The sequence below is a fragment of the Pelodiscus sinensis genome, chromosome 30 (assembly GCF_049634645.1).
Source record: "Pelodiscus sinensis isolate JC-2024 chromosome 30, ASM4963464v1, whole genome shotgun sequence".
Lineage (NCBI taxonomy): Eukaryota > Metazoa > Chordata > Testudines > Trionychidae > Pelodiscus > Pelodiscus sinensis.
This window is the reverse complement of record NC_134740.1, coordinates 12301303-12328455: the sequence shown is the minus strand read 5'-3', so window position 1 is coordinate 12328455 and position 27153 is coordinate 12301303. Positions and strand designations below refer to the sequence as shown.

General features: G+C 53.3%; 1 protein-coding gene across 1 annotated transcript; it reads right to left on the bottom strand.

Moving 5' to 3' along the window:
* Window positions 1-1122: 1122 nt before the first annotated feature.
* Window positions 1123-22142, bottom strand: LOC142821187 (Fc receptor-like protein 5). The gene is made up of 9 exons (XM_075912010.1): window positions 21830-22142; window positions 21684-21722; window positions 20173-20454; window positions 15745-16047; window positions 9907-10212; window positions 7850-8170; window positions 7016-7126; window positions 5504-5616; window positions 1123-3806 (listed from the first exon to the last, which is right to left on the bottom strand). The coding sequence occupies exons 1-9, from the start codon at window positions 22131-22133 to the stop codon at window positions 3669-3671; spliced, it is 1917 nt and encodes a 638-aa protein (XP_075768125.1). The 5' UTR covers window positions 22134-22142; the 3' UTR covers window positions 1123-3668.
* Window positions 22143-27153: the final 5011 nt, after the last annotated feature.

Genomic DNA, 27153 nt, shown 5'->3' with positions numbered 1-27153 from the left:
CCACTTAATTCGAACTAGTGGGTGGCTAGCCCTCCACAGCTTCCCTGGTGGCCACTCTGGGCACCACCAGGGAAACTCTTCTGCCCCCCTCCCGGCCCCGGAGCCCTTAAAGGGGCACAGGCTGGCTACGGTGCCCGTGCCAGGTGCAAGCCTGCCAGCACCCAGCCAGCAGACCCTGCACCTGGCACGGCTCGAGCCAGCCACCCGCTGCCACCCAGCCCTCCACCTCTTCCCGGGACCAGGCTGGCAGCTCCCGGGAGCCTGCCCAGGACTGCAAGAGGCGGGCGCCCGCCTGGTCTAGTGCGGACATCGTGGACCTCATCCACGACCTCCGCACTAGGCACAGGAAAGTGGCCGTGTAGGGCAGAATAGCTGCCAGACTGGCCACCCAGGAGCAGGTTTGCATGAAAATCAAGGGGGTCCACTGAGACCCCCGACCCTTAGCCCTGAGCTTACAATGGCCGTACTGGGTCAGACCAAAAGTCCATCTAGCCCAGTAGCCTGTCTGCCAATGGTGGCCAACACTAGGGACCCTGGAGGGGATGGACCGAAACAATGACCAAGCCATTTGTCTCGTGCCATCCATCTCCAGCCTTGCACAAACAGAGGCCAGGGACACCATTTCTACCCCCTGGCTAATACCACTCCATGGACCCAACCTCCATGAATTTATCTAACTTCTCTTTAAACTCTGCTATAGTTCTATCCTTCACAGCCTCCTGCAGCAAGGAGTTCCACAGGTTGACTCTTTGCTTTGTGAAGAACAACTTTCTGTTACTAGTTTGAAGCCTGCTACCCATTCCTTTCCTTTGGTGTCCTCTAGTCCTTCTTTATGGGAACTAATGAAAAACTTTTCTTTATGCACCCTCCCCACACCACTCATGCTTTTATAGACCTCTATCATATCCCCCCCTCCGTCTCCTCTTTTCTAAGCTGAAAAGTCCCAGTCTCTTTAGCCTCTCTTCATATGGGACCTGTTCCCAACCCCTGATCATTGTAGTTGCCCTCCCCTCTCCCACCCTCTCTCTTCCCCTCTCCCACCTCCTTTTAGTTGCCCTTTTCTGAACTCTTTCCAAGGCAAAAATATCTTTTTTCAGGTGAGGAGACCACATCAGTACACAGTACTCAAGATGTGGGCGTACCATAGTTTTATATTTCACATCCTGTGTAGGTTGCTTCCAGGCCTTAAACGAGGTTTTTTCTGCGGATCAATCGGTGCCCTAAATCCTACCCCAAAAGGCAATACCTGCAGCCAGAGCTGTGATCATCTTTCTGAAGTTTTATTAACTAGGAGAAAGGAACAAGTGAGTTATCTGCAGATCAAAGCCACAAACAGATGCTCAGCAATGAGTCATTACCTCAGTCCTAAAGAGAAACAGAGCTGTAGCCATTGGTCCATTGAAAGGGCCGATGTGGGGACGGCTGGTTTCATTTCAGAGTCTCTGACCCTTCAGAGTTCTACCAGCCAACAGCCGGTTTCTTCTTTCCAGGGATTTTGATCCCTTTCCCCCAGAGATCGGGAGGATGGGACCAGTTCACGGCGGAGCAAAGAGCAAAGTGTTTTGTGCTCTGATGTTCCACAATTGCTTCTCTGCTGTCTAGGGGGTTTGCTGGGCAGGAAATAGCCCCTCCCGTGGAAAATTCCTCTCTCACACTTGGTCAGGCTTCTCTCTGAATTGGGTGGTTTTTACAGCTTCAGAGCAAACACTTAAATATCACCTGATAACAGCGGGTGTGAGCTTTATCACTTGGTTTAGTGCGGCTGGGAACATGCCAGAGGGTGGGTTTTTTTGTTTGTCCTCTGTATTTAGAATATAAAAAGATATTCTTCGAAGCCTGATGCCGATATCGACAAAACAAACACCCAGGCACTCTGGAATCGTCTCCAGCCATTCTTAGCGAATCCCTGCAGCTGGTGTCCCGTGTCTCTGATCTGTTTGGTCCAGGAAGACGCACGAATCCTCGTTCCTTTGTGTGGGTTTATCACCTGCCTTCACCGCGCATTTCCAGGCCCAAACCCTTTCTACAAGGTGGTTATATGAGCAGGAGGTTCCCAGTTTTTCTATGCTTTTCTTTCTGGTAGTAATAAACCTTCAGCGTTTAGATTCTAAGGATCGGCTCAGCGTGGTTTCTGGGTAAGGTCCAGCGGGTAAATTGACCTGGGATCTGTGGCTGGTTTCTTGGAACCGGACAGAACTTGTCTGGGGGAGGTGCAATTGGGCTCTAAGACCCCTCACTTGTGGGCAGGCCCAGAGCCATCTGGGGCAGGGATATTGCTGCGGTGTCTGAGGGGTTTTGCTTGTGAGGTTTCTGGCTGGCCAGGCAGGCAGCTGAAGTGCTCTGTGGGCCTGGTTAGTGGCCTATTTGGGAAGGTCTCCAGTCTGGGGGCTGTAAGGAGCCCCGAATTTGAGTCATTCTTCCAGACCCGGCCCGGTCTGTTACAGGGAGATTGGTGGGGGCCAAACTAATCCCTATTAATAGGAGGATGGTAGGAAAAGTGCTTCGCGAGGGGTGACATGACTCCTTATACTTCTGCTCACGTGTCCATCTTGCCTCGAGCGTGTTACCTCCAGAGGCCTGGATAACGGGGGTCAGGCAACGTGGTTAACAGGGGTCAGTGGGTGTAGCTAATGGGGCAGCACCAAAAATCGTACAAACCTGCCGCCCCTGATCCTACCCCAAATGGCAATACCTGCAGCCAGAGCTGTGATCATCTTTCTGAAGTTTTATTAACTGGGAGAAAGGAACAAGTGAGTTATCTGCAGGTTAAAGCCACAAACAGATGCCCAGCAATGAGTCACCACCTCATTCCTAAAGAGAAACAGAGCTGTAGCCATTGGTCCATTGAAAGGGCCGATGTGGGGACGGCTGGTTTCATTTCAGAGTCTCTGACCCTTCAGAGTTCTACCAGCCAACAGCCAGTTTCTTCTTTCCAGGGATTTTGACCCGTTTCCCCCAGAGATCGGGAGGATGGGACCAGTTCACAGCGGAGCAAAGAGCAAAGTGTTTTGTGCTCTGATGTTCCACAATTGCTTGTCTGCTGTCTAGGGGGTTTACTGGGCAGGAAATAGCCCCTCCCATGGAAAATTCCTCTCTCACACTTGGTCAGGCTTCTCTCCGGATTGGGTGGTTTTTACAGTTTCAGAGCAATCACTTAAATATCACCTGATAACAGCGGGTGTGAGCTTTATCACTTGGTTTAGTGCGGCTGGGAACATGCCAGAGGGTGGGTTTTTTTGTTTGTCTTTTTATATTTTAAATACAGAGGACATTCTTTGAAGCCTGATGTGGATATCGACAAAACAAACACCCAGTTTGGCACTCTGGAATCGTCTCCAGCCATTCTTAGCGAATCCCTGCAGCTGGTGTCCCGTGTCTCTGATCTGTTTGGTCCAGGAAGACGCACGAATCCTCGTTCCTTTGTGTGGGTTTATCACCTGCCTTCACCGCGCATTTCCAGGCCCAAACCCTTTCTACAAGGTGGTGATAGGCATGAGCAGGAGGTCTCTAGTTTTTCTATGATACCCCACAGGTTGGTGACTGGCTAAATATCCTGACAACAGTGGCTGGGGTGAGCTCTTTGCCACATGCGGTTGGGGTGTAGAGGGTTTCAGATCCTTGGAGGAGGGGAAGAAGATGTGGAGGAACACAGAAAAGGTTTCCTCTCCTTATTTAGCTACCTTCTGGGTGGGCTTAGTCGCCACTTCACTATACAACACATGCTCCTCTTTGGCAGGCCTGGCTCTGGTTTTCGACCGGGTGGTGTGGGCTTCCAAGGCTATTTGTGCGTACGTGACGTCTGAGTCCTGGTGAGGGAGGACAAAGAAACAGTGAGGGGAATGGGTGCATGGACACTCGCTATTTGGATGATGATGTGGAGAATACAGCTCTGATATCGCAGATAACAAGGACAGAGGAGGGCAGGTTTGGAGGGATCTGAAAACGAATTGCCCTGAAATCAGCAAGGGGCAATACAGGGATGTGTGAGTGCTCCACTGAGGAAGGAAACATTAAAGCAGCTGTACCAAAGTCGGTGTAACTGGCACAGCAGCCATACTTCTGAAAAAGAGCCACAATGAAGCACAAATGGCATTTGAGTCAATAGCTCCCTACTGCTATGAAACAATCTAACATTCCTCTGGGCTATAGGAACAGGAGTGTTGTACGTAAGACAGCTGAGATAATGACCCCTCTCCATTTGGCACTGGTAAGGATGTCCGGGTCTCAGCATCACACTTTTTAGAAAATTGTGGACAAACTGCAGAGTCCAGCGGAAAACAACCCAAATGCCCAGCAGTCCTCATTTTTTGAGGAATACAGATTCTGTCGAAAAAGGGTTTATTTTTGACAGATCTGCGTCTCGATGGCCATCTTTTTAAAAAAAGCTCCATTTCAAAAAAAAGCGGTGGCGATGTTTATGCTAATGAAGCGTGGGATATTTAAATCCCTGCTTCCTTAACAATTTCAACATGCCTAATCTACATCTCTCTGTTGGCAGAGAGGTGTAGTCGAGACACAGCCATAGTTAGAAAACATGACCTAAGCAGGAAGGGTGAGCCAGCGGGACGTTTTAGTCGGGAGGCTGGAAAGCTAGGGGCATGACAAACATCTTCTAGGACAATGTTATAAGCAGGACGCTGGGCAATTGTTCTCCTTGTCCAGGGAATGTAGGACAAGACAGAAAGGCTACGTCTACACTGGCATGATTTTCCGGAAATGCTTTTAATGGAAAACTTTTCCATTAAAAGCATTTTCGGAACAGAGCGTCTAGATTGGCACTTTTTGTGGAAAAGCCTCCATGGCCAATCTAGACGAGCTTTTCTGCAAAAAAGCCCCCATCGCCATTTTCGTGATCGGGGCCATTTTGCGGAAAACAGTCCTGTGCTGTCTACACTGACCCTTTTGCACAAAAGTCTTTCGGAAAAAGACTTTTGCCCGAACGGGAGCAGCATAGTATTTCCGCAAAAGAACTGACAATCTTACATGAGATCGTCAGTGCTGTTGCGGAAATTCAAGGGCCAGTGTAGACAGCTGGCAAGTTTTTCCGCAAAAGCAGATGATTTTGCGGAAAAACTTGCCAGTCTAGACACAGCCAAAAGGTCTAATCTGTGGTAAGGGAAGTTTAGGTGAAACGTGAAGAAAAACTTTCGAACCTAAGAACAGCTTAAGATCTGGACCAGGTGACCCAGATGATCTTGGGACATTTTAGAGATAAGTTGGACAACCGGCCATTGGGATGGGCTAGGTTTAAGGAATCCTGGCTCAGCAGAGGGGGGCTGGACTAGATGATTTCTTCAGGTCCCTTCCAGCCCTGCGTTGACATGATTCAGTGCAGGAATTGGGGGATGGGGACAGGGGTGACCAGTTCTCAGCCCTCCCCCCTGCCTGACCAAACCTTGTCCACTATCCTTTTGTGGCTGTTCTCTGGCGGTCCCACCCCAAACAGGCAGCTGCCTCCCAGACCTGGGCAAAAGATTGGGGCCCATGAACCCACGCACCGTACCTGCTCTGTTCCAGCCCCCGTGGCTTTTGATAGTTTCTTATCACGCCTGGGGTCCTTGTCCCTGGTCGGTTCTCTGGGCTCGGATGCTGCAGGGCCCTCCACAGGCTTCACAACTAAAACAGAACCAGAGAAGAATTGAGCTGAAATAGGAAGTCTCATGAGGATGCCCAGAAAGCAACAGACAGCAAAGAACGTGAAATGTAATGGATTAGAAGGTGTTGTTTACACAGGATGCTAAGAAACGCTCACTGTAGTTGAGAAAAAAATTGTAACGACCACAATTTAGAGGCATGATTTGCTACAACAGATGTATCCTCTAATCAAGCATAGCTACAAAACATTGAGCAATGATTAATGGCAAAGTCATTCAACGCTAATTGCGGTCACAGACAGTCCCGGTGGTGAGAAACTGGTCACCGGAGTCACTGGCTTTCTGAATCAAACTGAAATCAAACCATAAAAAAGGGCTGTCTTTGTTTTACACCAGCATGTGAAGCACAAATTTGGGGGCACGTGATAGAAGAGAGGAAAGGTGCCAGAATCTCTCCACTCTCAGAGGGCTTGGACGTTTTCCGTTCATTTCTCTGGACAGTGCTGTAGAAAGGACGGGTTGACTGTCTGAAATCAAACTGCCACTGAGTTGGTTCTGTGACATCTCGTGTGATTACAGCCAAACGTGGACCAATCTGTGTTTGAAAACACATTGGTTTTTACAGCTCTGTCCTTTTTTATAGCTTGAATCCTCTCATAGGCGAATCTCTCTTTTACCAGGGATATCTTAGCTTTGGTTTCCATGCCCAAGCTGTGGCATAGCGATTTGGGGGTGAAGGGTTTACCTACAGGGTATCCCCGCTATACATCGCCCTGGTGTACATCCGTTCCACACTGAAGTCATTGACGCTTGTAGGAATGGAGGCGTTATAAGGCCTCCCGTTCCATGCTCTTAAGTTGTGCAAAAAATCCCCAATTTGTGCAAATGGAAGTCAGCTGCGGGAAAAAAATTCCCCACGGTAAGTTGTTTCGCTGAAAGTCCATATTTTTTGGAACGTACCTTGGACTTATGGGGTACGTCTAGACTACCGCGTTTTGTCGACGGAAGTTTTGTCGACAGATACTGTCGACAAAACTTCCATTGACAAAGAGCGTCCAGACACCTTGAGTTCTGTCGACAAAGCAAGCTGCTTTGTTGACAGAACTCCGTAGTCTGGACGCAACCCTACAGGCAATAACACCTTCTGTCGACAGAGTTCTGTCAACAGAAGGCGTTATGCCTCATAAAAGGAGGTTTACCAGCATCGACAAAACTGCTGAGTTCTGTCGACGTTATGGCGACAGAACTCAGCGGTAGTGTAGATGCTGGTATAGTTTTGTCAACAAAAGTCCACTTTTGTCGACAAAACTAGGTAGTCTAGACACACCCATGGTGAGTATGGCCTGGATGGAATTGTTTCTGGCTACACAATATGGAGAGAGCAGATGGCAAATCACAACACATCAACAGCTTTCACTCACTTCTTGTCTTCCTCCAGGCCCAGCAGAGGAGAGCAGCCAGGCCTCCAAGCAGAAACAGGGCCACACCACTTATTATCAGCACAATATCTCGGGTAGAGAGTGACGCTGTTCCTACAGCAGACAATGGAAAAGGAGGGAAGGGGACATGAGAACAGCCAGACTAGACCTGGGACCCACAAAGGAATCTGGCAATGCAACAATTTTGCTCAGAGACAGCCCTTCACTGTGGCCTCTCTCTGCACCAGCCTGCTCCTCGCTCCAAGGCGGGGAAAGATGATCCAGCGCTTAGGGGATGGGTTACACCCTCAGCAAGTTCGCGGATGACACTAAGCTGGGGGGAGAGGTGGATACGTTGGAGGGCAGCTCTAGAGATGTAGCCGTGTTAGTCTGGTGTCGCTGGAACAAAAGACAGGACTATGCAGCACTTTAAAGACTAACAAGATGGTTTATTAGGTGATGAGCTTTCGTGGGCCAGACCCACTTCCTCAAATCAGATTGTGGAAGAGAATTGGCATGACCGTATATACCAAAGGGATACAAGCAAAAAAAAAAGGGAACACATATAAAATAGACAAAGAGGGTCGGGCCCAAGAAAGCTCATCACCTAATAAACCATCTTGTTAGTCTTTAAAGTGCTGCTTAGTTCTGTATTTTGTTTCATTTTCCTAGCTAGACTCAGGGGGTAACTGAATTTTCATCTCCATTTGGTTTTCCATTCGCAGGTGGCATCTGACACCTCATCCCACCTCCCTTTCCCAGGAAAGCCCCGAAGGAGGGTTCTCCTCCCATGGGAGCAACAGAGGGAGCTGAACGAAGGAGTGAGGGACGCCTCACCTGCCCAGGGGACAGCCACGGTGACATTCACAGCCTGGCTCCACGTCCCACTCACATTCTCCTTGTTCTTGCAGGCGAATTCAACCACACTGCTGGCACTGAGGACGTGGGTCACAGAGACGTTCACAGAGCCAGTCCTCGGCTCGGTTCCCTTGATCTCAGACCCTGTGTCCTTAGGAACTATCTCAGCTCCATCTTTGTTGGAAGGAAGCCTCCGCTCGCTGGCATCCTCCGGGGCCGTGCAGGTGAGGAACACGGGGACCCCTTCTTTCAGGTCTCCAGACGGGGAACCCACACTCAGTGTTGGTGGGGGAGGATGATCTGTGGGGAGCAGGAAAGGGAGGGGTCAGCAAGGACAAGGCAGGGGGCAAAGTGGAGCTGGTGCCCAGAATTCAGTTTCCTCAGAGCTAACCCGGGCTCTGTCTCCAGAACCTCTTGCTTCACCTCCTGACCTGGACATGGGCGAGAGCTGGGCTCCGGGGGCGGGCGGGAGGGCTTCCCACAGATCCAACATGGAGCTGGAACGGGAGGCCAGAAGCTGCCATGAACATCAGGACATGAATCATCTCCTGCCACCCTTCTTTGCTAATACCCCAGCCCTGAGATGCACGGACCCCTCCGCAGACAGAGAGATCTCAGGGTGTGTGCGGACCCCACCCCCTCTTCCCAGACTTGCAGAGAGCTGGGGGCCCTGCTGGGATTCTGCCGCAGAGGAGAGGAGGCCATGCTGGATGTGCATGTCCGTGTCCAGGCTTGTGGAGACGGGCAGGTGATTCCCAGCTTGGATCCCCTGGCTGGGTGGTGGTTGTGGCAAAAGGTGGTGCCAGGCCCGGAGCCCTTGGCTGGGCGAGGTTCATGGCACTGGGAAGTGGTGGGCACAGAGACCTTGGCTCTCTGACGCTCTAGGGCTGAGTGAAGCTGCCCTGAACGATCCCCCAGCTGAGATGCCTCAAGTGTCCCCATGCTGGATCCTGCAGCTCTGTGATCTGGGGCAGCCCAGCGTGTGGGGGGGAACAGGTACCCGAGGGGCTCCGGGAGAGGGACGAGGATCTGGAGAACAGGGGGGCACTGTGAGATCCAGAGGGAGGGGCACCCGGCTGGGTCTCTGGAGGCCCTGGGAGGGGAGGGGCAGAGGTTTCCAGGACAAATGAACCTCAGAGTCAGAGCGGGATGGAGAATTCTCCGTGGGACACGCCCTGCACTTCACCCCATCCCCGGCCCTGTCCAGTGCCCACGTTACCCCGCAGGGGGGCAGGGCCTCTCTGTGAAGGATGCCCTGGCTGGGCGGGGCTGCCCAGAGCACAAGGAATGCCCACGCCAGCTGGGGGTGGGGCTCTGCCCCATGGGGTAGCGCTGAAGCTGAGAGGTCCCAGGTTCAATTCTGCTGCCGGCGCTACACAGAGCAAGAGTGGGGGGGTCTCTGTCTCACCCGTGGGCAACATCCTGTCCCTCCCCCGGGACCGAGGGTCATGGGACAGACCAAATCCCGGCTCTGGGAGGAGAGTCTGAGTCCTGTGGTGCTTTCCGTGTAGCAGCTTTGCTGTCCGTGCACAGGGACCCTGGGGTATTGGTGCCGGCGCCGGGTCAGGCTGGCATCAGAAACTCTCTGTGAAATCATCATTCAGTGGCAGAGACGGGGGCTCAGAACCCACGGCCCTGCAAGCTCCCCTACAGCCGTGCCCAGGGCTGCGAGCTTCCCCCCCAGCAGTGCCCTCTGAGTGACAAGTATCACTCGTCGTCTGGGAGCTGTTCCCTGCTCCTGAGGGGCCCGGCCCCCCGGTGGGTCTGACATGGAGCAGAGACGGGACAGTTTGTTTCATTGAAACCTCCCCAAGGTTTCCAAGGTCACTGCCGGCCGGGGTCCCCCGAATCATTCAGTAGCTCCGATGCTTCCCTCCAGCCCAGCGGAGCCCCAGGGCGTGAGGCTGACCCGACAGGGGTAGGAACTGGCCCAGTGGGGGTCCTGTCCGGAGCTGAGTGACCGAACTGCATCTCCCCCATGGCTGGAGAGGAGACCCTACCAGGGCGAGCAGACCCCAGCAGACAGAGGGGCTCACCTGTCACTGTTATGGAGACGGGCCGGCTCTTCTTCGATTCAATCTCTCGCCCGGACTCCGCCCTCCAGCACCCACAGGTGAACGTGCTGTTTTGCAGCCCAGGCTGTGCCGACAGCTGGAGGGAGGCGGTGGCATTGGAGGGCCGGAGGCAGAGTTCTGCGGAGAGCATTTTCTGGCCGTCCTTGTAGAACCAGATCATGGAGTCGTTGGGCGCCCCCGCAGCCGAACACGTCAGGGTGACCGTCTCTCCAGTGACGTAGACAGGCTGCTGCGGGGACACGCTGAGCTGAGGGGTCGGGAGTGGGGCTGGAAAGCACAAGAGGGAGGGAGAAAAGATGGGTCCAACTTGGGAAGCAGGTGGTAGAGATGAACCTCAGCGCCATGGGAAGCTCTGGGGAGAGTCACACCCCCTCTAGGATCTTCCTATTGACTCCAGTGGAGCTACGGCCCATTGACCCAGCTGGGATCTGCCCCATGGACTCCAAGGGAGCTACGGCCCATTGACCCAGCTGGGATCTGCCCCATTGGCTTTAGTGGAGCTACGGCCCATTGACCCAGCTGGGATCTGCCCCATGGACTCCAAGGGAGCTACGGCCCATTGACCCAGCTGGGATCTGCCCCATTGGCTTTAGTGGAGCTACAGCCCATTGACCCAGCTGGGATCTGCCCCATGGACTCCAAGGGAGCTACGGCCCATTGACCCAGCTGGGATCTGCCCCATGGACTCCAAGAGAGCTACGGCCCATTGACCCAGCTGGGATCTGCCCCATTGGCTTTAGTGGAGCTACAGCCCATTGACCCAGCTGGGATCTGCCCCATGGACTCCAAGGGAGCTACGGCCCATTGACCCAGCTGGGATCTGCCCCATTGGCTTTAGTGGAGCTACAGCCCATTGACCCAGCTGGGATCTGCCCCATGGACTCCAAGGGAGCTATGGCCCATTGACCCAGCTGGGATCTTCCCCATGGACTCCAGTGGAGCTACGGCCCATTGACCCAGCTGGGATCTGCCCCATGGACTCCAATGGAACAGCGCTTTATGGAATTGGTCGGGCTGTGCCAACAGAGTCCTCTAGATCTTGCTGATTCGCACCAACTTGGATGTCATTTATTCAGGGTGAAGATCCTGAAACCAGCCCACTGGTCCCTTGGGGTTTGTCTGTTTCCTTGTAGCAACCTTTCAGGTACGTGAGAACGGTCACAAATCTCTCCTCTTGCCCCAACTAAAGAAACCTAGTTCTGTCAGTCTCCTATGTCAGTCACCGCTCGTGTTCTCTAGACCTTTCATCATTCTTGCTGCTCTTCTCTGGACCCTCTCCAGTTTCTCCACCTCCGTCCTGAGATGTGACACCGCGCTCTAGTCCAGGACTAATCGACACAGAGTAAAGCGGAAGAATCACTTCTCCCGTCTTACAACCCTGCTCTTAATACCATTTCAGAATCAGGTTGGCTTTTTCTTTTGCAACAGCATCACCCTGTTGACTCCTATTTAGCTTGTGGTTCCACTATGACCCCTCGATCCCTTTCTGCAGGACTCCTGCCTAGACAGTCGCTTCCCATTCTGTGCCTATGTCTAGACTGCATCGCTCTGTCGACAGAGGGATGTCAATCAAGCACTTAAAAAGCGCAAATGAAGCTGGGATTTAAATAGCCCATGCTTCATTTGCATAAACATGGCTGCCGCTTTTTTCGAAATAGAGCTTTTTCAAAAAAAACCCTGCAGTCTCGACGCGATCTTTCGAAAATACAACCCTTTTTCGAAAGATCCCTTAACCCTCATAAAGTGAGGTGTACAGGATCTTTTGAAAAAGGGTTGTATTTTTGATAGACTGCAGTTTTTTTCTAAAAAGGTCCATTTCGAAAAAAGCGGTGGCCATGTTTATGCTAATGAAGTGTGGGATATTTAAATCCCGGCTTCATTAGCAATTTTGCTGTGCCTGATCTACATCTCTCTGTCGACAGAGCGGTGTAGTCTAGACACACCCTGTGTGTGTGATACGCATTGTTCCTTCCTAGGTGGAGCACTTTGCATTTGTCCTTATTCAGCTTCATCCTGTTGACCTCCGACCATTTCATCCTGCTTGTCCAGATCATTCTGAATTGTGACCTGTCCTCCAAAGCACTCGCAGCCTCTCCCAGCTTGGTATCATCTGCAAACTTAATAAACTGTGTTCCTGCCATTGTCAAATCGTTGATGGGGATGTGGAACAGGAGTGGACCCAGAACTGATTGCCATGTATGATTCGGGGTTTGGAACGGGTCCCATATGAGGAGAGGTTAAAGCGACTGGGACTTTTCAGCTTAGAAAAGAGGAGACTGAGGGGGGATATGATAGAGGGCTATAAAATCATGAGTGGTGTGGAGAGGGCTGATAAAGAAAAGTTATTTATTAGTTCCCTAAATAGAAGAACTAGAGGACACCAAATGAAGTTAATGGGTAGCAGGTTTAAAACTAATAAAAGAAAGTTCTTCTTCACACAGCGTGTAGTCAACCTGTGGAACTCCTTGCCAGAGGAGGCTGTGAAGGCTAGGACTATAACAGAGTTTAAAGAGAAGCTAGATAATTTCATGGAGGTTAGGTCCATAAAAGGCTATTAGCCAGGGGATAAAACGGTGACCTTGGCCTCTGTTTGTCAGAGGCTGGAGAGAGATGGCAGGAGACAAATCGCTTGATCATTGTCTTCGGTCCACCCTCTCTGGGGCACCTGGTGCTGGCCACTGTCGGCAGACAGGATACTGGGCTAGAAGGACCTTTGGTCTGACCCAGTACGGCCGTTCTTATGTTCTTATGTAGCATGGCCACTAATCACGACTCTCTGGGAAAGGTTTCCAATGAGTAACGCCCCCACATTCCGCAGGTATCAATGGACTCACCTGGCAGGGGAGGGGCCGAGGTCACAGGCTCAAAGTCATCCCAGGAGTTGAGAGTTGGTGGAGACTTGTCCATGGGACACACCCTGCCCCCCTCTGAGCCCCACCCTGCCCTGGGCCCACGTGCTCCCCCACAGGGGCAGGGCCTGTGTGTGGGATCCGCTGGCTGGGCTGGGCTGCGCAGGGAGCAGCAGGAGGGCGGGATGGGGGGGGGAGCAGGTCTCTGTCTCAGCTGGGAGCACCAGCCGGGCACGCCAGTTGGAATGGGCACCTCTGCAGAGACCACCCACAGCAGCAGTGTCACCCACAGAGCGCCCGTCCCTGCAGCCCCCCTCCACCGCGCCCAGTGCACACAAGGGGTACGTCTAAACTACATGCCTCTGTCGGCAGAGGCATGTAGATTTGTTTGTTCAGCAAAGGCAAATGAAGCCGTGATTTAAATGATCGCAGCTTCATTTACATTTACATGGCTGCCGCGCTGAGCCGACAAACAGCTGATCAGCTGTTTGTCGGCTCTCACGCTAGTCTGGACGTTCCCCCTGTCGACATCAAAGCCCTTTGTCGGCAGCCCCGGTAAACCTCATCCCACGAGGAATAATGAGGCTGCCGACAAAGGGCTTTGATGTTGACAGGGGGAGCGTCCAGACTAGCGCGCGAGCCGACAAACAGCTGATCAGCTGTTTGTCGGCTCAGCGTGGCAGCCATGTAAATGTAAATGAAGCCGCGATCATTTAAATCGCGGCTTCATTTGCCTTTGCCTATGTGTCTAATCTACATGCCTCTGCCGACAGAGGCATGTAGTCTAGACACAGCCAAGCTGTCGGGCACCTCATGTATCAGGGCCAGCAGGGGCCAGGGCAGGATGCGAGAAAATGACCCATCCCCTTGCCATAATTATGAGTGAAGCTGCAGGCCTGGATGACAAGGCTGCGAGCTTCTCCCATAGCAGTGCCCAGGGCTGCAAGCTTCTCCAACAGCAGTGCCCAAGGCTGCGAACTTCACCCACAGCAGTGCCCAGGGCTGTGAGCTTCTCCCCACAACAGTGCCCAGGGCTGTGAGCTTCTCCCCACAACAGTGCCTAGGGCTGTGGGCTTCTCGCACACCAGTGCCCAGGGCTCTCAGCTTCTCCCCACAAGAGCGCCCAGGGCTGCGAGCTTCTCCCTCAGCATAGAATCATAGAACCTTAGAGCTGAAAGAGACCTCAGAAGGTCATCAAGTGCAGTCCCCTGCCATAGGCAGGACCAATCCCAACTAAATCAACCCAGCCAGGGCTTTGTCAAGCTGGAACTTAAACACCTCTAGGGATGGAGATTCCACCCCCTCCCTAGGGAACCCAGCCCAGCGCTTCCCCACCTGCCTAGTGAAATAGTTTTTCCTAATCTGCATCCTGGACCTCTCCCACCACAACTTGAGCCCATTGCTCCTTGTTCTGCCACCTGTCACTACTGAGAACAGCCTCTCTCCATCCTCCTTGGAACCCCCCATCAGGGAGTTGCAGGCTGCTATCAAATCCCCCCTCACTCTTCTCTTCTGCAGACTAAACAGACCCAACTCCCTCAGCCTCTCCTCACAGGCCATGTGCTCCAGCCCCCGAATCATTTTGGTTGCCTCCGCTGGACCCTCTCCAATGCATCCACATCCTTTTTGTAGTGGGGGGCCCAGAACTGGACACAACACTCCAGATGTGACCTCCCCAGAGCTGACTAAAGGGGAATAATCACTTCTCTGGATCTGCTGGCAATGCTCCTCCTAATGCCCCCTAATATGCCATTAACCTTATTAGCTACAAGGGCGCCCTGCCTTACTCAGATCCAGCTTCTCATCCACTGTAACCCCCAGGTCCTTTTCTGCCAAACTGCTACTTAGCCAGTCAGTCCCCAGCCTGTAACAATACTTGGGATTCTTCCCTCCAAGTGCAGGACTCTTCACTTGTCCCTGTTGAACCTCATCAGATTTCTTGTGGCCCAATCCTCTAATCTGTCCAGTTCACTCTAGACCCTATCTCTGCCCTTAAGCGTATCTACCTCTCCCCCCAGCTTAGTGTCATCTGCAAACTTGCTGAGGGTTCAACCCATCCCCTCATCCAGGTCATTAATAAAGATATTGAACAAAACCGGCCCTAGAACCGAACCTTGGGGCACTCTGCTAGCAGTGTCCAGGGCTGTGACCTTCCCCCCACAGCAGTTCCCAGGGTTGCGAGCTTCTCCCACAATGGTGCCCAGGACTGCGAGCTTCTCCCACAGCAGTGCCCAGGACTGTGAGCTTCTCCCACAGCAGTGCCCAGGGCTGCGAGCTTCTCCCACAGCAGTGCCCAGGGCTGGAGTTTCCCTCCACAGCAGTGCCCAGGGCTGCGAGCTTCTCCCACAGCAGTGCCCAGGGCTGCGAGCTTCTCCCACAGCAGTGCCCAGGGCTGGAGTTTCCCTCCACAGCAGTGCCCAGGGCTGTGAGCTTCTCCCACAGCAGTGCCCAGGGCTGTGAGCTTCCCCCCACAGCAGTGCCCAGGGCTGTGAGCTTCCCCCCACAGCAGTGCCCAGGGCTGCGAGCTTCTCCCACAGCAGTGCCCAGGGCTGCGAGCTTCCCCCCACAGCAGTGCCCAGGGCTGTGAGCTTCCCCACACAGCAGTGCCCAGGGCTGCAAGCAGCCTCCCCCCCCCCCAATCTGTCTCTCCCTACTGCTGGAATTCTCTGACACCAGGGTCTGACACTGACCAGAACCAGGGAAGCTTTGGGATTTGATTAGTTAAATACCCCCCCCCCCAAGGTTTCTAACAGGCCTGCAGGCCGGGACCCCACAGCCCAAGGTAGTGCCAATGCCCGTCCCAGCCCACTGAAGGAGACAGACCTGGGGGTTGAATCTGCCATGGTGGGTGTTCTCTCAGGAGCTCAGGGAATAGTTTTCATTGCACCCCCTGCATGGAGCAGACCCCCCGCCCTGGGGCCAGCAAACAGGAGCAGACTGGGGGGCTCACCTGTCACTGCTATGCGGATATTTTGGCTCCTCTCTGATACGAACTCTGGTTTTTCCTTTCCATTCTTCCCACGCCAGTACTCACAGCTGTACACCCCTGCATGCGAGACGGCCACCGACAGCAGCTTGATGGAGGCCTCATGGCGGTACGGGATTAACGTGGGTTTCCTGGACTGGATTTTCTCTCCATCCCTGTAGAACTGGAACCTGGTCAGGCTGTCCACCCCAGCCGCTGAGCACGTCAGGGTCACGGCTTCCCCAGCGACGTAGACAGGCCGCGGCGGGGACACGGTGAGCTGGGGGGCTGGAAGAGACAAGCGGGTTGGGGAAGGAGACGATTCCTACATGGGCAGCTGGCGACCCAGAGGCAGAGGAGGAGCCAGGGGAGGGCAGAGCAGGGAGGGATCCTGGCCACAGACCCCATCCAACCCCAGCTCCATGGGGGAGGGAGAGCTTGTGTGGCTGAGGCTGGGGATGTCAGGGGGCTGCCCCCAGCAAGCACAGACCAGCCGGCCCGGCAGTAAGTGCAGGTGCCAGCGACATGCCTCAGAGCCCCTGGGGAGCATCAAACACCCCAGCTGGGACCTGGCCCATTGACCCCAACGGAGCTACGGCCCATGGACCAAGTTGGGATCTGCCCCATTGATTCCAATGGAGCTATGGCCCATTGACCCAGCTGGGGACAGGGCCCCACGGAGGCCAGTGGGGCTGCTGCTCATGTACCTTGGCCCGGCTCTCCCTGCAGGTTCCTTGTCCTCTCTCTCGTTCCCGTCAGTGACTCTGGGCCCGGCCCCTGGCCCAGCAGCACGGGGGCTGGAAGGGGAGGCAGTTTTGCACTAGTGTTGGGAGGCTCTGACAGGAGCAGGGAGCTTGGCACCGATGGGGAGTGCTGGGTCCCCCACCCTGACCCCGTGTGATGGGAACTGGCACTGAGAGGGAGCTGGGGAGCTTGTAGCTTCAGAACCGTGCAAGATAGTGACCCCAGGGGCAGCCAGGCATGGCAGGGGAACAGGCTCTGTGGGAGGGGTCAGGGGGATCCAGGCTCCAGAACAGGATTGGGACCTCAAGTGGGTTCTGGGGGACAGGAGTCAGGGTTAAATATAGACAAAAGGTGACACCAGGCAGGGGTCTCAGGAAGGACTTGGGCAGCTTGGGGCCGATAATTTCTAGTTAAATCCTGTTATGGCTCCTTCCCCACTCTGGCATGATAAATGTAGAAGTGGGGGCCAGCAAGTGTACCCCAAAGCCTTATCTACCAAGCTTTGGTATAAAACTTCCGCAAAATCTTAAAAACCTAGGCTACGTCTAGACTGGCATGATTTTCCGCAAATGCTTTTAATGGAAGAGTTTTCCGTTAAAAGCATTTTCGGAAAAGAGCGTCTAGATTGGCACGGACGCTTTTCCACAAAAGCACTTTTTGCAGAAAAGCGTCCGTGCCAATCTAGACGCTCTTTTCCGCAAAAAAGCCCCAATTGGGGCTTTTTTGTGGAAAACAAATCTGAGCTGTCTACACTGGCCCTTTTGCGCAAAAGAGACTTTTGCCTGAACGGGAGCAGAATAGTATTTCCGCAAGAAGCACTGATTTCAGACAGTAGGAAGTTAGAGTAGACAGTGTAGACAGCTGGCAAGTTTTTCCGGAAAAGCGGCTGATTTTCCGGAAAAATTGGCCAGTCTAGACACAGCCCTAGATTTTGGGAATAAAACTTCCACTGCCACCACCCACATATTAATAACGAGATTAGGGGAAAGGTCATTTAGGAAATCTCACCCCTATAATAAAAATCAGGACACACAAGTAACCAATGCCAGGTTAATAAAAAGAAAAGGAGAAAACTTTTATTATTATAAAAATATTCCTGTTTCAAGCATAAGGATCAGATGGAAAGGTAACAAAATATACTCCTGGAGAAACTCCTGGGCCTAGAACTTAGTTACAAAGAAAAGCCAAAACATCTTTTAAACAGTGCCAGATCTCAGATCCCATACCCAAGTCATAAAACCTGACTGATTTGTCTAAACTTTACCCTATTTACAGAAAGTGAAGAATTGTTTCTTGGAGAGAGAGAGACATGGTTGTCTCTCTCTGTAGCTGCAAAGGACTCACCCAGAGAAGCAAAAAAAGAAAAGAAAAAACCCAAATTCCTTTGTCCCAGTTTGAAAGTCCCACCTACATTCCTACTGGTCACTACACCTGGCTAGGTGTAGTTAACCAATTAGGGTATGTCTACACTACAGAGTTAATTAATTAGTTAATTAGTTAATTAGTTAATTAATTAGTTAATTAGTTAATTCAAATTAGTTAATTCGAACTAAGCTAATTCGAACTAACGCGTCTAGAACTAAAAACTAGTTCGAATTAGCGTTTTGCCAATTCGAACTAGCATGTCCACATTAAGTGGTCCCTGAACCGGGCTTAAGGCTGGCCGGAAGCAGTGCCGGCAGGGCATCAGAGGAGGACTTAGAGCGTGGAGATGCTGCCTCAGGCTAGCCGAGGGCTGCGCTTAAAGGGTCCCGACCCCCACCCCGGACAGACAGTTCTCAGGGGTGCCCTGCTTGAAAACCAGTCCTGGCTTGGAGTGCCCTGAGTGCCCACACTGGGCACATCACAGCACTCGGCCATCAGCCCGGCTGCACTTGCCGCAGGCTGCCATCTGGGGAGAGGGGGTAATCGGGGGGCTGCAGGAGAGCTTCCACCCCGAGGAGCCCACAGAGCCAGCCCAGTCCTCCCCATCGGGGGCTCGTACCCCATTCCTCCCTCACATCCTTCCACTTACCCTTCCCTAGCCCCTTTTCTTGATGTACAAAATAAAGGACATGTGTGTTCAAAAATGGAATCTGTCTTTATTGAACAAAACTGGGGGAGACTGGGAAAAGGAGGTGGGAGAGGGGAAGAGAGAGGCTGGGAGAGGGGAGGGCAACTTAAATGATCAGGGGTTGGGAACAGGTCCCATATGAAGAGAGGCTAAAGAGTTTGTGGAAGGCTGGAGAGGGATGGCATGAGACAAATGGCTTGGTCACTGTCTTCGGTCCATCCCCTCCAGGGTCCCTAGGGTTGGCCGCTGTCGGCAGACAGGCTACTGGGCTAGATGGACCTTTGGTCTGACCCAGGACGGCCATTGTAAGCTCAGGGCTCAGGGTCGGAGGTCTCAGTGGACCCCCTTGATTTTCATGCACACCTGCTCCTGGGTGGCCAGGCTGGCAGCTCTCCTGCCCAAGCCGGCCACTTTCCTGTGCCTAGTGCGGAGATCGTGGACGAGGTCCACGATGTCCGCACTAGCCCAGGTGGGTGCCCGCCTCTTGCGGTCCAGGGCAAGCTCCCAGGGAGCCGCCAGCCTGGTCCCGGGAAGAGGGGGTGGGCTGGGGGGCATCAGGTGGGTGGCTCGATCCGTGCCAGGTGCAGGGTCTGCTGGCTGGGTGCTGGCAGGCTTGCACCTGGCACGGGCACCGTAGCCAGTCCGTGCCCCTTTAAGGGGTCCGGGGCCGGGAGGGGGGCATAGAGTTTCCCTGGTGTTGGCCAGAGTGGCCACCAGGGAAACCTGGGGAGGGCTAGCCTCCCACTAGTTCGAATTAAGGGGCTACACAGCCCTTAATTCGAACTAGCTAGTTCGAACTAGGCTTAATCCTCGTAAAATGAGGTTTTCCTAGTTCGAGCTAAGCGCTCCGCTAGTTCGATTCAAATTCGAACTAACGGAGCGCTAGTGTAGCGGCTATTAAAGTTAGTGTAGACATACCCTTAATCCCCAGGCTGCTGGCTAGCCCGCATAATCATGACAGGAGGGGCGAGGGGGATCCAGGCTCCAGAATAGGATTGGGACCTCAGTGGGGTTCTGGCGGCCAGGGGTCAGGGTTAAATATAGACGAAAGTTCACACCGGGCAGGGGTCTCAGGAAGGACTTGGGCAGCTTGGGACCGATAGTTTCCAGTTAAATCCATGTCAGTTCCTGGGGGGATGGGGATATTTCTGAGGGATTCACACTGCCCCCCTGCACCTCCTGGAGCCCCACCCTGGTCTGTGCCCACATGATACCCCACAGGGGCAGTGCCTCTCTGTGTGGGAACCACTGGTGGGATTAGGCTGCCCAGAGCACAACTGGAGGGAGAGATGGGGGGGGGGAGGGGGAGAATTTCTCTCAGCTGTGGGCACCAGCTGGTCACTCCACAGGGAGTTAGGAGCCTTTAGAGACCAGCTCTCTGCTAGGGGAAAAAAATTGTTCTTATGGTGCCTTCAGCCCTGCACGCTGAGCACCAACAATGCCCATACAGGCCCGTCGTGCAGTGAGCTTCCCCACAGCAGTGCCCTGCCACCGAGCGTCTGAGATGCCAGCAGTGACCTGGACCAAGAACAGGGGTGGCACTGGGGTGCTGGGACGTGGGGGAGGCTTTGGATTCCCAGGGACTTGCCTGTTTAAGTGCTGGAAAAGGGTCTCACCTGCTATGGAAATGGAGACGGAGTTGCTGGTCTCAGAGGATTGCTGTGCCCAGTATGCACAGGTGTAGGTCCCAGCCCTTTCCTTCTCAGCCGTGAGATCCAGCACGTGTCCTGCATGAGGGTGTGGGACTGTGCTGGGGCCCTGCTGCCCTTTCTGATAGAAGAATTTGTATTCCGAAACATGCACACTCCCAGGAGGTTGGCACGTAAGTTCAGCCGTCTGCCCGGGCAGGAGCATGGTGAGCTCGTGTTCCAGAGCTAGTGTGGGGGCCGGCAAGGGATCTAGGACAGAGGCAGAGGGAGAGGCCAGGCCAGCACAGGCAGGGAGACGTGACGAGTCGCAGACACACACGGGCACAGGCCTGCCCCAGCTCCCTGCCTGGCAGAAACACCCCCCACCCCAGCCAGTACCCAGGCCCTGGCTCTCTCCATCCCTGTGGGACTGCCCTGAATTGCTCCCTCCATGACCTAGAGCCGGGCTCTGAGAGACACATTCAGGCTCATTCAGAACCCATCAGCGCTGGAGAACCCCCCACATCTCCAGGGTTCATCCCCCTCGGCCGCTGGTTCCCTGGCTGATCGGGCTGGGGTCGGCTCCCGGGCCCTGGCTGCTCTGAGAGCTGTGTCCGTTCAATGGTGCCCTTCTCGGTGCCTTGCTTACCGGCTTGAGCCCCTGGCATCTCCCACTGGAAACCGCTCCACATCTGGCCTCCCACAGCCACCTTGCCCCACCCGCACATTCCCCCAGTCACCCCCAGTCGGCTACCCCTCCCTGCCCTGCGCGGAGGAGAGAAATGGGCGAGCAGGGCCCAGTCTGGTGCTGTTCCGGGAGACGTGCCGGAGAGATCCTGCCTCTCCCACCGGGCATTAGAGGCGTGAGGAGAAACGCCGGGGTAGGAAGGGTCCTTCTTGGGCCTCCGTTCCCCTGGGACCTCCCCTCTGTCCCTCCAGGGAACAGGAATCCCCAAATCCCCTCACTCTGTATCCAGAGGGAATGGGGAGCAAACCAGGGGATCAACCCAACCACCCCCATTCCCACCAGGACATTCCCCCCACAGTTTCCACCCTCCCGGGACACAAGAGCAGAGGGGAACCCGTTGGCTCTGCCCAGCAGCGGCTGCCGGGCACCGAGCAGAAAGGAGGAAGTTGTGGGGGCGGTGGGGGAAGGAAGGGTGGAGTTTTCCCACCCTCCACGTTTCCTCTGGGGCTTCTGCAAAACCTGCCTGCCTTGCCCCGGGCTGCCAGCGAGGGGCTGGGGAACGCCCACGGGGACGGGGGCAGCTTCTCCCCTATGGCCTGGGTTGGGACCCACCAAACAGGCCCTCCCAGCAGGCACCAACGGGGTGGCTTCCATCTCCCTGGATGGAAGGGGCAGGGCATGGGGGCACCAGTGGTTGATCTTCCCCCCGCTTCCTCGCCTTTCCAAGCCCCCCAGTGTGAGAGGAGCGGGATCCCCGCCCCACAGCCAGGACCCCCGCCCCACGGCGAGTATCTCCAGGAGGCCCCGTTACCTCTGGGGGAGACCAGCCAGGGGAGACTCTGGAGCAAGGCTGGAAGAGAAGAGCAGGGAGGGGGTGAGGGTTCTGGGGGTGCAGAGGGAGATGTGGGGCAGGGAGAGGGGGAGCCGTCAGGCAGACAGGCCGAGGGGGGCACTTACCCAGCAGGGGCAGGAACAGAGGTAGCTCCATGCTGAGCCGGTGTCTCTGGGCTGGGAGCTGGGTGCTCGGCTCAGCAGAGGAAGTCTCAGGCGTGGTCACCGCTCGGCTCAGGGGCTGGAGAGACACTGGTGCGTGTTGTGCCGGGTGCGGGGAGGAGAACTGACCGTTTCCTGGGCTTGTCCATAGGGGGTGGTGACGGAGCAGGAGCTGACACCTCCCCACGCAGCCAGACCCATCCCCGGGGCCCAGACTGGCTAACCGGGGGGCAGTTTTCCACGTCTCGGGACTGAAACGTTCTGGCATGTTCCGTTGGCCTTTTTCGACCGATCTTGTCAAACTCCTGGCAGGAGGGGTAAGGGATCTGTCACAAAAGGCTTTCTCTCTCGACAGATCCCCCTCTAGACTGCTGCTTTTTCCTGACAAAGTGCTGAGTCCGCAACATGCGGTAGCCATGTTTATGCAAATTAGGTGCGGGATATTTAAATCCCTGCCTCATTTGCAATGACGACCTGCCTAATCTGCATCCCTCTGCCAACAGAAGGATGCAGTGTCTAGACATGCCCTAAGTGACAACCAGCGTTTGGATTTGCTTTCTCCTCCCTTACAAGCCCCATAAACACCAGGCATAGAATCACAGAACGGGAAGGGACCTCGAGAAATAATTGAGTCCAGTCCGCTGCCCTTACGGCAGGACCAAGCACTGTCTAGACCATCCCTGATAGACATTTATCTAACCTACTCTTAGATATCTCCAGTGATAGAGCTTCCACAACCTCCCCAGGCAATTTATTCCAGTGTTTTACCACCCTGGCAGGCAGGAAGTTTTTCCTAATGTCCAACCTAAACCTCCCTTGCTGCAGTTTAAGCCCATTGCTTCTTGTCCTGTCCTCAGAGGTCAAGGAGAACAATTTTTCTCCCTCCTCTTTGTCCCCTCTCAGTCTTCTCCTCTCCAAACTAAACAAGCCCAATTTCTTCAGCCTTGCCTCATGTTTTCTAGACTTTTCACCTTTTTTGTTGCTCTTCTCTGGACCCTCTCCAATAGCTCCTCATCTTTCTCAAAATGTGGGGCCCAGAACTGGACACAAGACTTCAACTGAAGCCTCATCAGTGCAGAGTAAAGTGGAAAAATTAATTCTCGTGTCTTGCTCACAACACTCCTGGGAATGCCTCCCAGAGTCATGTTGGCTTTTTTTGCAACAGCGTCACACTGTTGACTCAGATTTAGCTTGTGGTCCACTCTGACCCCTAGATCTCTTTCTGCAGGACTCCTTCCTAGACAGTCTCTTCCCATTAAGGGGGGACATGATAGCGGCTTTCAAATATCTAAAAGGGTGTCACAAGGAGGAAGGAGAAAATTTGTTCCTCTTGGTTTCTGAGGACAGGACAAGGAGTAATGGGCTTAAAGTGCAGCAGGGGAGGTTTAGATTGGACATTAGGAAAAAATTCCTAACTGTCAGGGTGGTCAAATATTGGAATAAATTGCCAAGGGAGGTGGTGGAATCTCCCTCTCTGGAGATATTTAAGAACAGGTTAGACAGACATCTGTCAGGGATGGTGTAGACGGAGCTTGATCCTGCCTTGAGGGCAGGGGGCTGGACTCGATGACCTCTCGAGGTCCCTTCCAGTCCTATGATTCTATGATTCTATGATTCTATGATTCTGTGTGTGGGACACAGATTGTTCCTTCCGAAGTGGAGCACTTTGCGTTCGTCCTTATTCAGCTTCATCCCATTGACCTCCGACCATTTCTCCAGCTTGTCCAGACCGTTTTGAATTATGACCCAATTACGTGGCCCATTTTGCCAGCTTACCATTCATTGCTTGGCAATATATTTCCATTTTTTACATTCAGCCGTAATGCAAGGAACCTAAGTTTTGATTCCTGTAAGACTTTGGCTTTAGCAGCTCACTTGAGGCTGAAGATCTATGACCTTTGGCTAAGATTGACTTAAGTCACTCGCCAGTTATAAGGTAGCAAGATGTACAGGGGAGTCTTGGGCATAGGATACCCAATGGCCACAGGACAAGGACTGACGGCAGCTTCTGGAAGGTTCTGGAACCGACCACAAAGGTGCCATGGCCACGGACTGACCGAAACGATAATGCGGTGAAGTCATAGATATACTCAGAAAAGGGGCAGCTTAGCATTGGCAAAGGGAGGAAATTCAAATAAAGCATAAGGGTCTCTCCTTATTAAATCATGGAAAAGTTAGAATTGTAGCTTATAAAAGGAGTGTCCCAGGGCAGGAGAGATGTAGACCTTGGGAGGGGCCAGAATGGTTGAAGACGAGGAAGGTGCCACGATTGAAGATGAGGAAGGTGGCACAGTTGAAGACGAGGAAGGTGGCCCGGTTGAAGACGAGGAAAGTGTCACGGTTGAAGATGAGGAAGGTGCCACAGTTGAAGACGAGGAAGGTGCCACAATTGAAGATGAGGACGGTGCCACGGTTGAAGACAAGGAAGGTGCCACAGTTGAAGACAAGGAAGGTGCCACAGTTGAAGACAAGGAAGGTGCCCCAGTTCAAGATGAGGAAAGTGTCACGGTTGAAGACAAGGAAGGTGCCACGGTTGAAGACGAGGAAGGTGCCCCAGTTCAAGACAAGGAAGGTGCCACGGTTGAAGACAAGGAAGGTGCCACGGTTGAAGACGAGGAAGGTGCCATGGTTGAAGACGAGGAAGGTGACAATAATGAGGAAAATAAGGGCTAATCTCCCGGTTGGGACATGGGTTGCTAGGCCTGAGGTGAGTATGGATGTTCCAATGCTCTTTCCATATCCCCTCTGTGGCATCTCACGCTCTCTCACTGAGTCGGCGTGGACAGCTGTAAATTAACGCTTTCTCTGTACACAGAAAAGAGCCCCTCTCTTGGGAGTGTTCCCTCTGTGCACATCGGGGTCCCCCACGATAAAGTAATTGAACTAATAATGCTACTGGGCCTGATCTCGGGATGAGGACCTGTCAGTTCTCAGAGGAATCTATGGGAGTCTTCGGCTCAGACTACAGCTTGGGAGTCTAAACAGGGACCCCGAGGCAGGCGCAGGGATAGAAACTCACCGTCTGTAGCATCTCAATCCAAACGCAGGCAGCCTCCCCGTCAGAAGTTGGTGCCTGCCAGAAACACTCACTGCACTGTGCCAGGGACTTCCCCTTTTTTCCCTTCCGCCGTGGTTCCTCTTTTCTGCATCTTATCTGCCCGAAACTTCTGTTTTCTTCAAAGAGAAGGGGGGGGGTCTACCCCCCCCGCCAGAGGAAAGGAGTTGCACAAACACAATTCAAAGGGCAGTCCCATGGAAGGGGGGGTCGCCCAGGGACCGTAAGGAGACAAGAGTGAGCCCGAGTCATAGAATCATAGGGATGGCAGAGACCTCAGGAGTCCAGCCCCCTGCCCAAGGCACAGTGTCAATATTCCTAAGGTTAGATATAGACACAAGCTATGCTCGCACAATGACTCACGTTTGAGTTTCAAACCTTTGTAGGAGTCAGATTTCTATTCCCTCATGACCAGGAGCATAAGAACATAAGAGCGGCCATATTGGGTCAGACCAAAGGCCCATCTAGCCCATTGTCCTGTCTGCCCACAGTGGCCAATGCCAGATGCCCCGGAGGGAGGGAACAGAACAGGGAATCCTCACATGACCCCCCCCTTGTCACCCACCTCCAGACAAACAGAGGCTAGGGACACCCTTCCTACCCATCCTGGCTAACCTCCATGAATCTATCTAGCTCTTTTTGGAACCCTGTTAAAGTTCTCGCCTTCACCACATCCTCTGGCAAGGAGTTCCACAGGTTGACTGTGCACTGAGTGAAGTAAAATTTCCTTTGGTTTGTTTTAAACCTGCTGTCTATTCATTTCATTTGGTGACGCCTAGTTTTTATATTGTGAGAAGAAGTAAATAACTTTTCCTTATTCACTTTCTCCACACCAGTCATGATTTTATAGACCTCTGTCCTATCCCCTCTTAGTCTCCTCTTTTCTAAGCTGAAAAGTCCCAGTCTTTTTAATCTCTCTTCATATGGGACCTGTTCCAAACCCCTCATCATTTTTGTTACCCTTTTCTGAACTTTCTGGGTATGTCTACACTACCCTCCTATTTCGAAATAGGAGGGTAATGTAGGCATACCGCAATTGCAAATGAAGCCCGGGATTTGAATTTCCCGGGCTTCATTTGCATAAGCGGGGTGCCACCATTTTTAAATCCCCGCTGGTTCGAACCCCATGCAGCGTGGCTACACGCGGCGCGAACTAGGTAGTTCGAACTAGGCTTCCTAGTTCGAACTACCGTTACTCCTCATTCCACGAGCTTCCGTTACTCATTCCACGAACTACCGTTACTCCTCATTTCCCGGGCTTCATTTGCAATTGCGGTATGCCTACGTTACCCCGCTAGTTCGAACTAACGGGGTAGTGTAGACATACCCTCTGAGTATTAGGGATTCACATCTTGCATGACCCATAAACACTGAGGATATAATTTCCCGAGCTTTCTGGGCATTTCATGGCAGGAACAAGCATAAAGGGTAACCATAATCTAACGGGGCTGGAAAATTAAGAGAAGACAGAGCAGCTGGATTAAGTCCAATCTCCAAACCACTGGACTCCACTTCCTTCTCAGAACTTGGAGTGGAACTGGGGCGTCCGGTCTCCAATCCCCTTCTTCTTTAACCATTTTCATGCTCTGCCATTTGAGGGTGTGTCTACACTGCGCCCGGTGCTTGATATAAATGATGCAATTTGAGCTACACCAATGGCGTAGCTGATTTCGCGTTCATTTTGAAATAGCTTATTTCAAACTAAACCGCTATTCCGAAATGTTCTTACTCCTCGTGGAACGAGGTTTGCGGGAACATTGGAACGGTGAGCCCGTTACATTTGGAAATAACGGGCACGCGCCAAAGACCCAGAACAGCGCTGCAGGGTAGACGCGCTTTCATTTCATTCTTATATTGGCTGGTTTCCTTGCTGGATTCTTCCACTATGTGATCCCAGTAGTGTTCAGTGCAGGGGGCACTCTCCCAAAACAGGAAGTGCTGGCCGCCATGCCCAGTGCGGTGCTAGGGGGTGTTGTGGTCCAGGAAGCAGCGTGCATGTCTCCTTAGGGTGAATGGTTCTGCGGGCCATCACTGGATCAAGTAGGCTGCCCGTTGAGATTAGAAGCCTACAGAACTCAGGGGAAGCTGTCTGGAAGTTACTCGTGAGGTTCTAGCTGCATAAAACCAACTTTGTTAAAATTCTGCCTGAAAGTTGGGGAATAAAGGACCAGGGCCCTAAACCCAGCTCCTCGTGTGTTTGTGTTTACACGCTGCGGTGTAACCGCACCTCTCG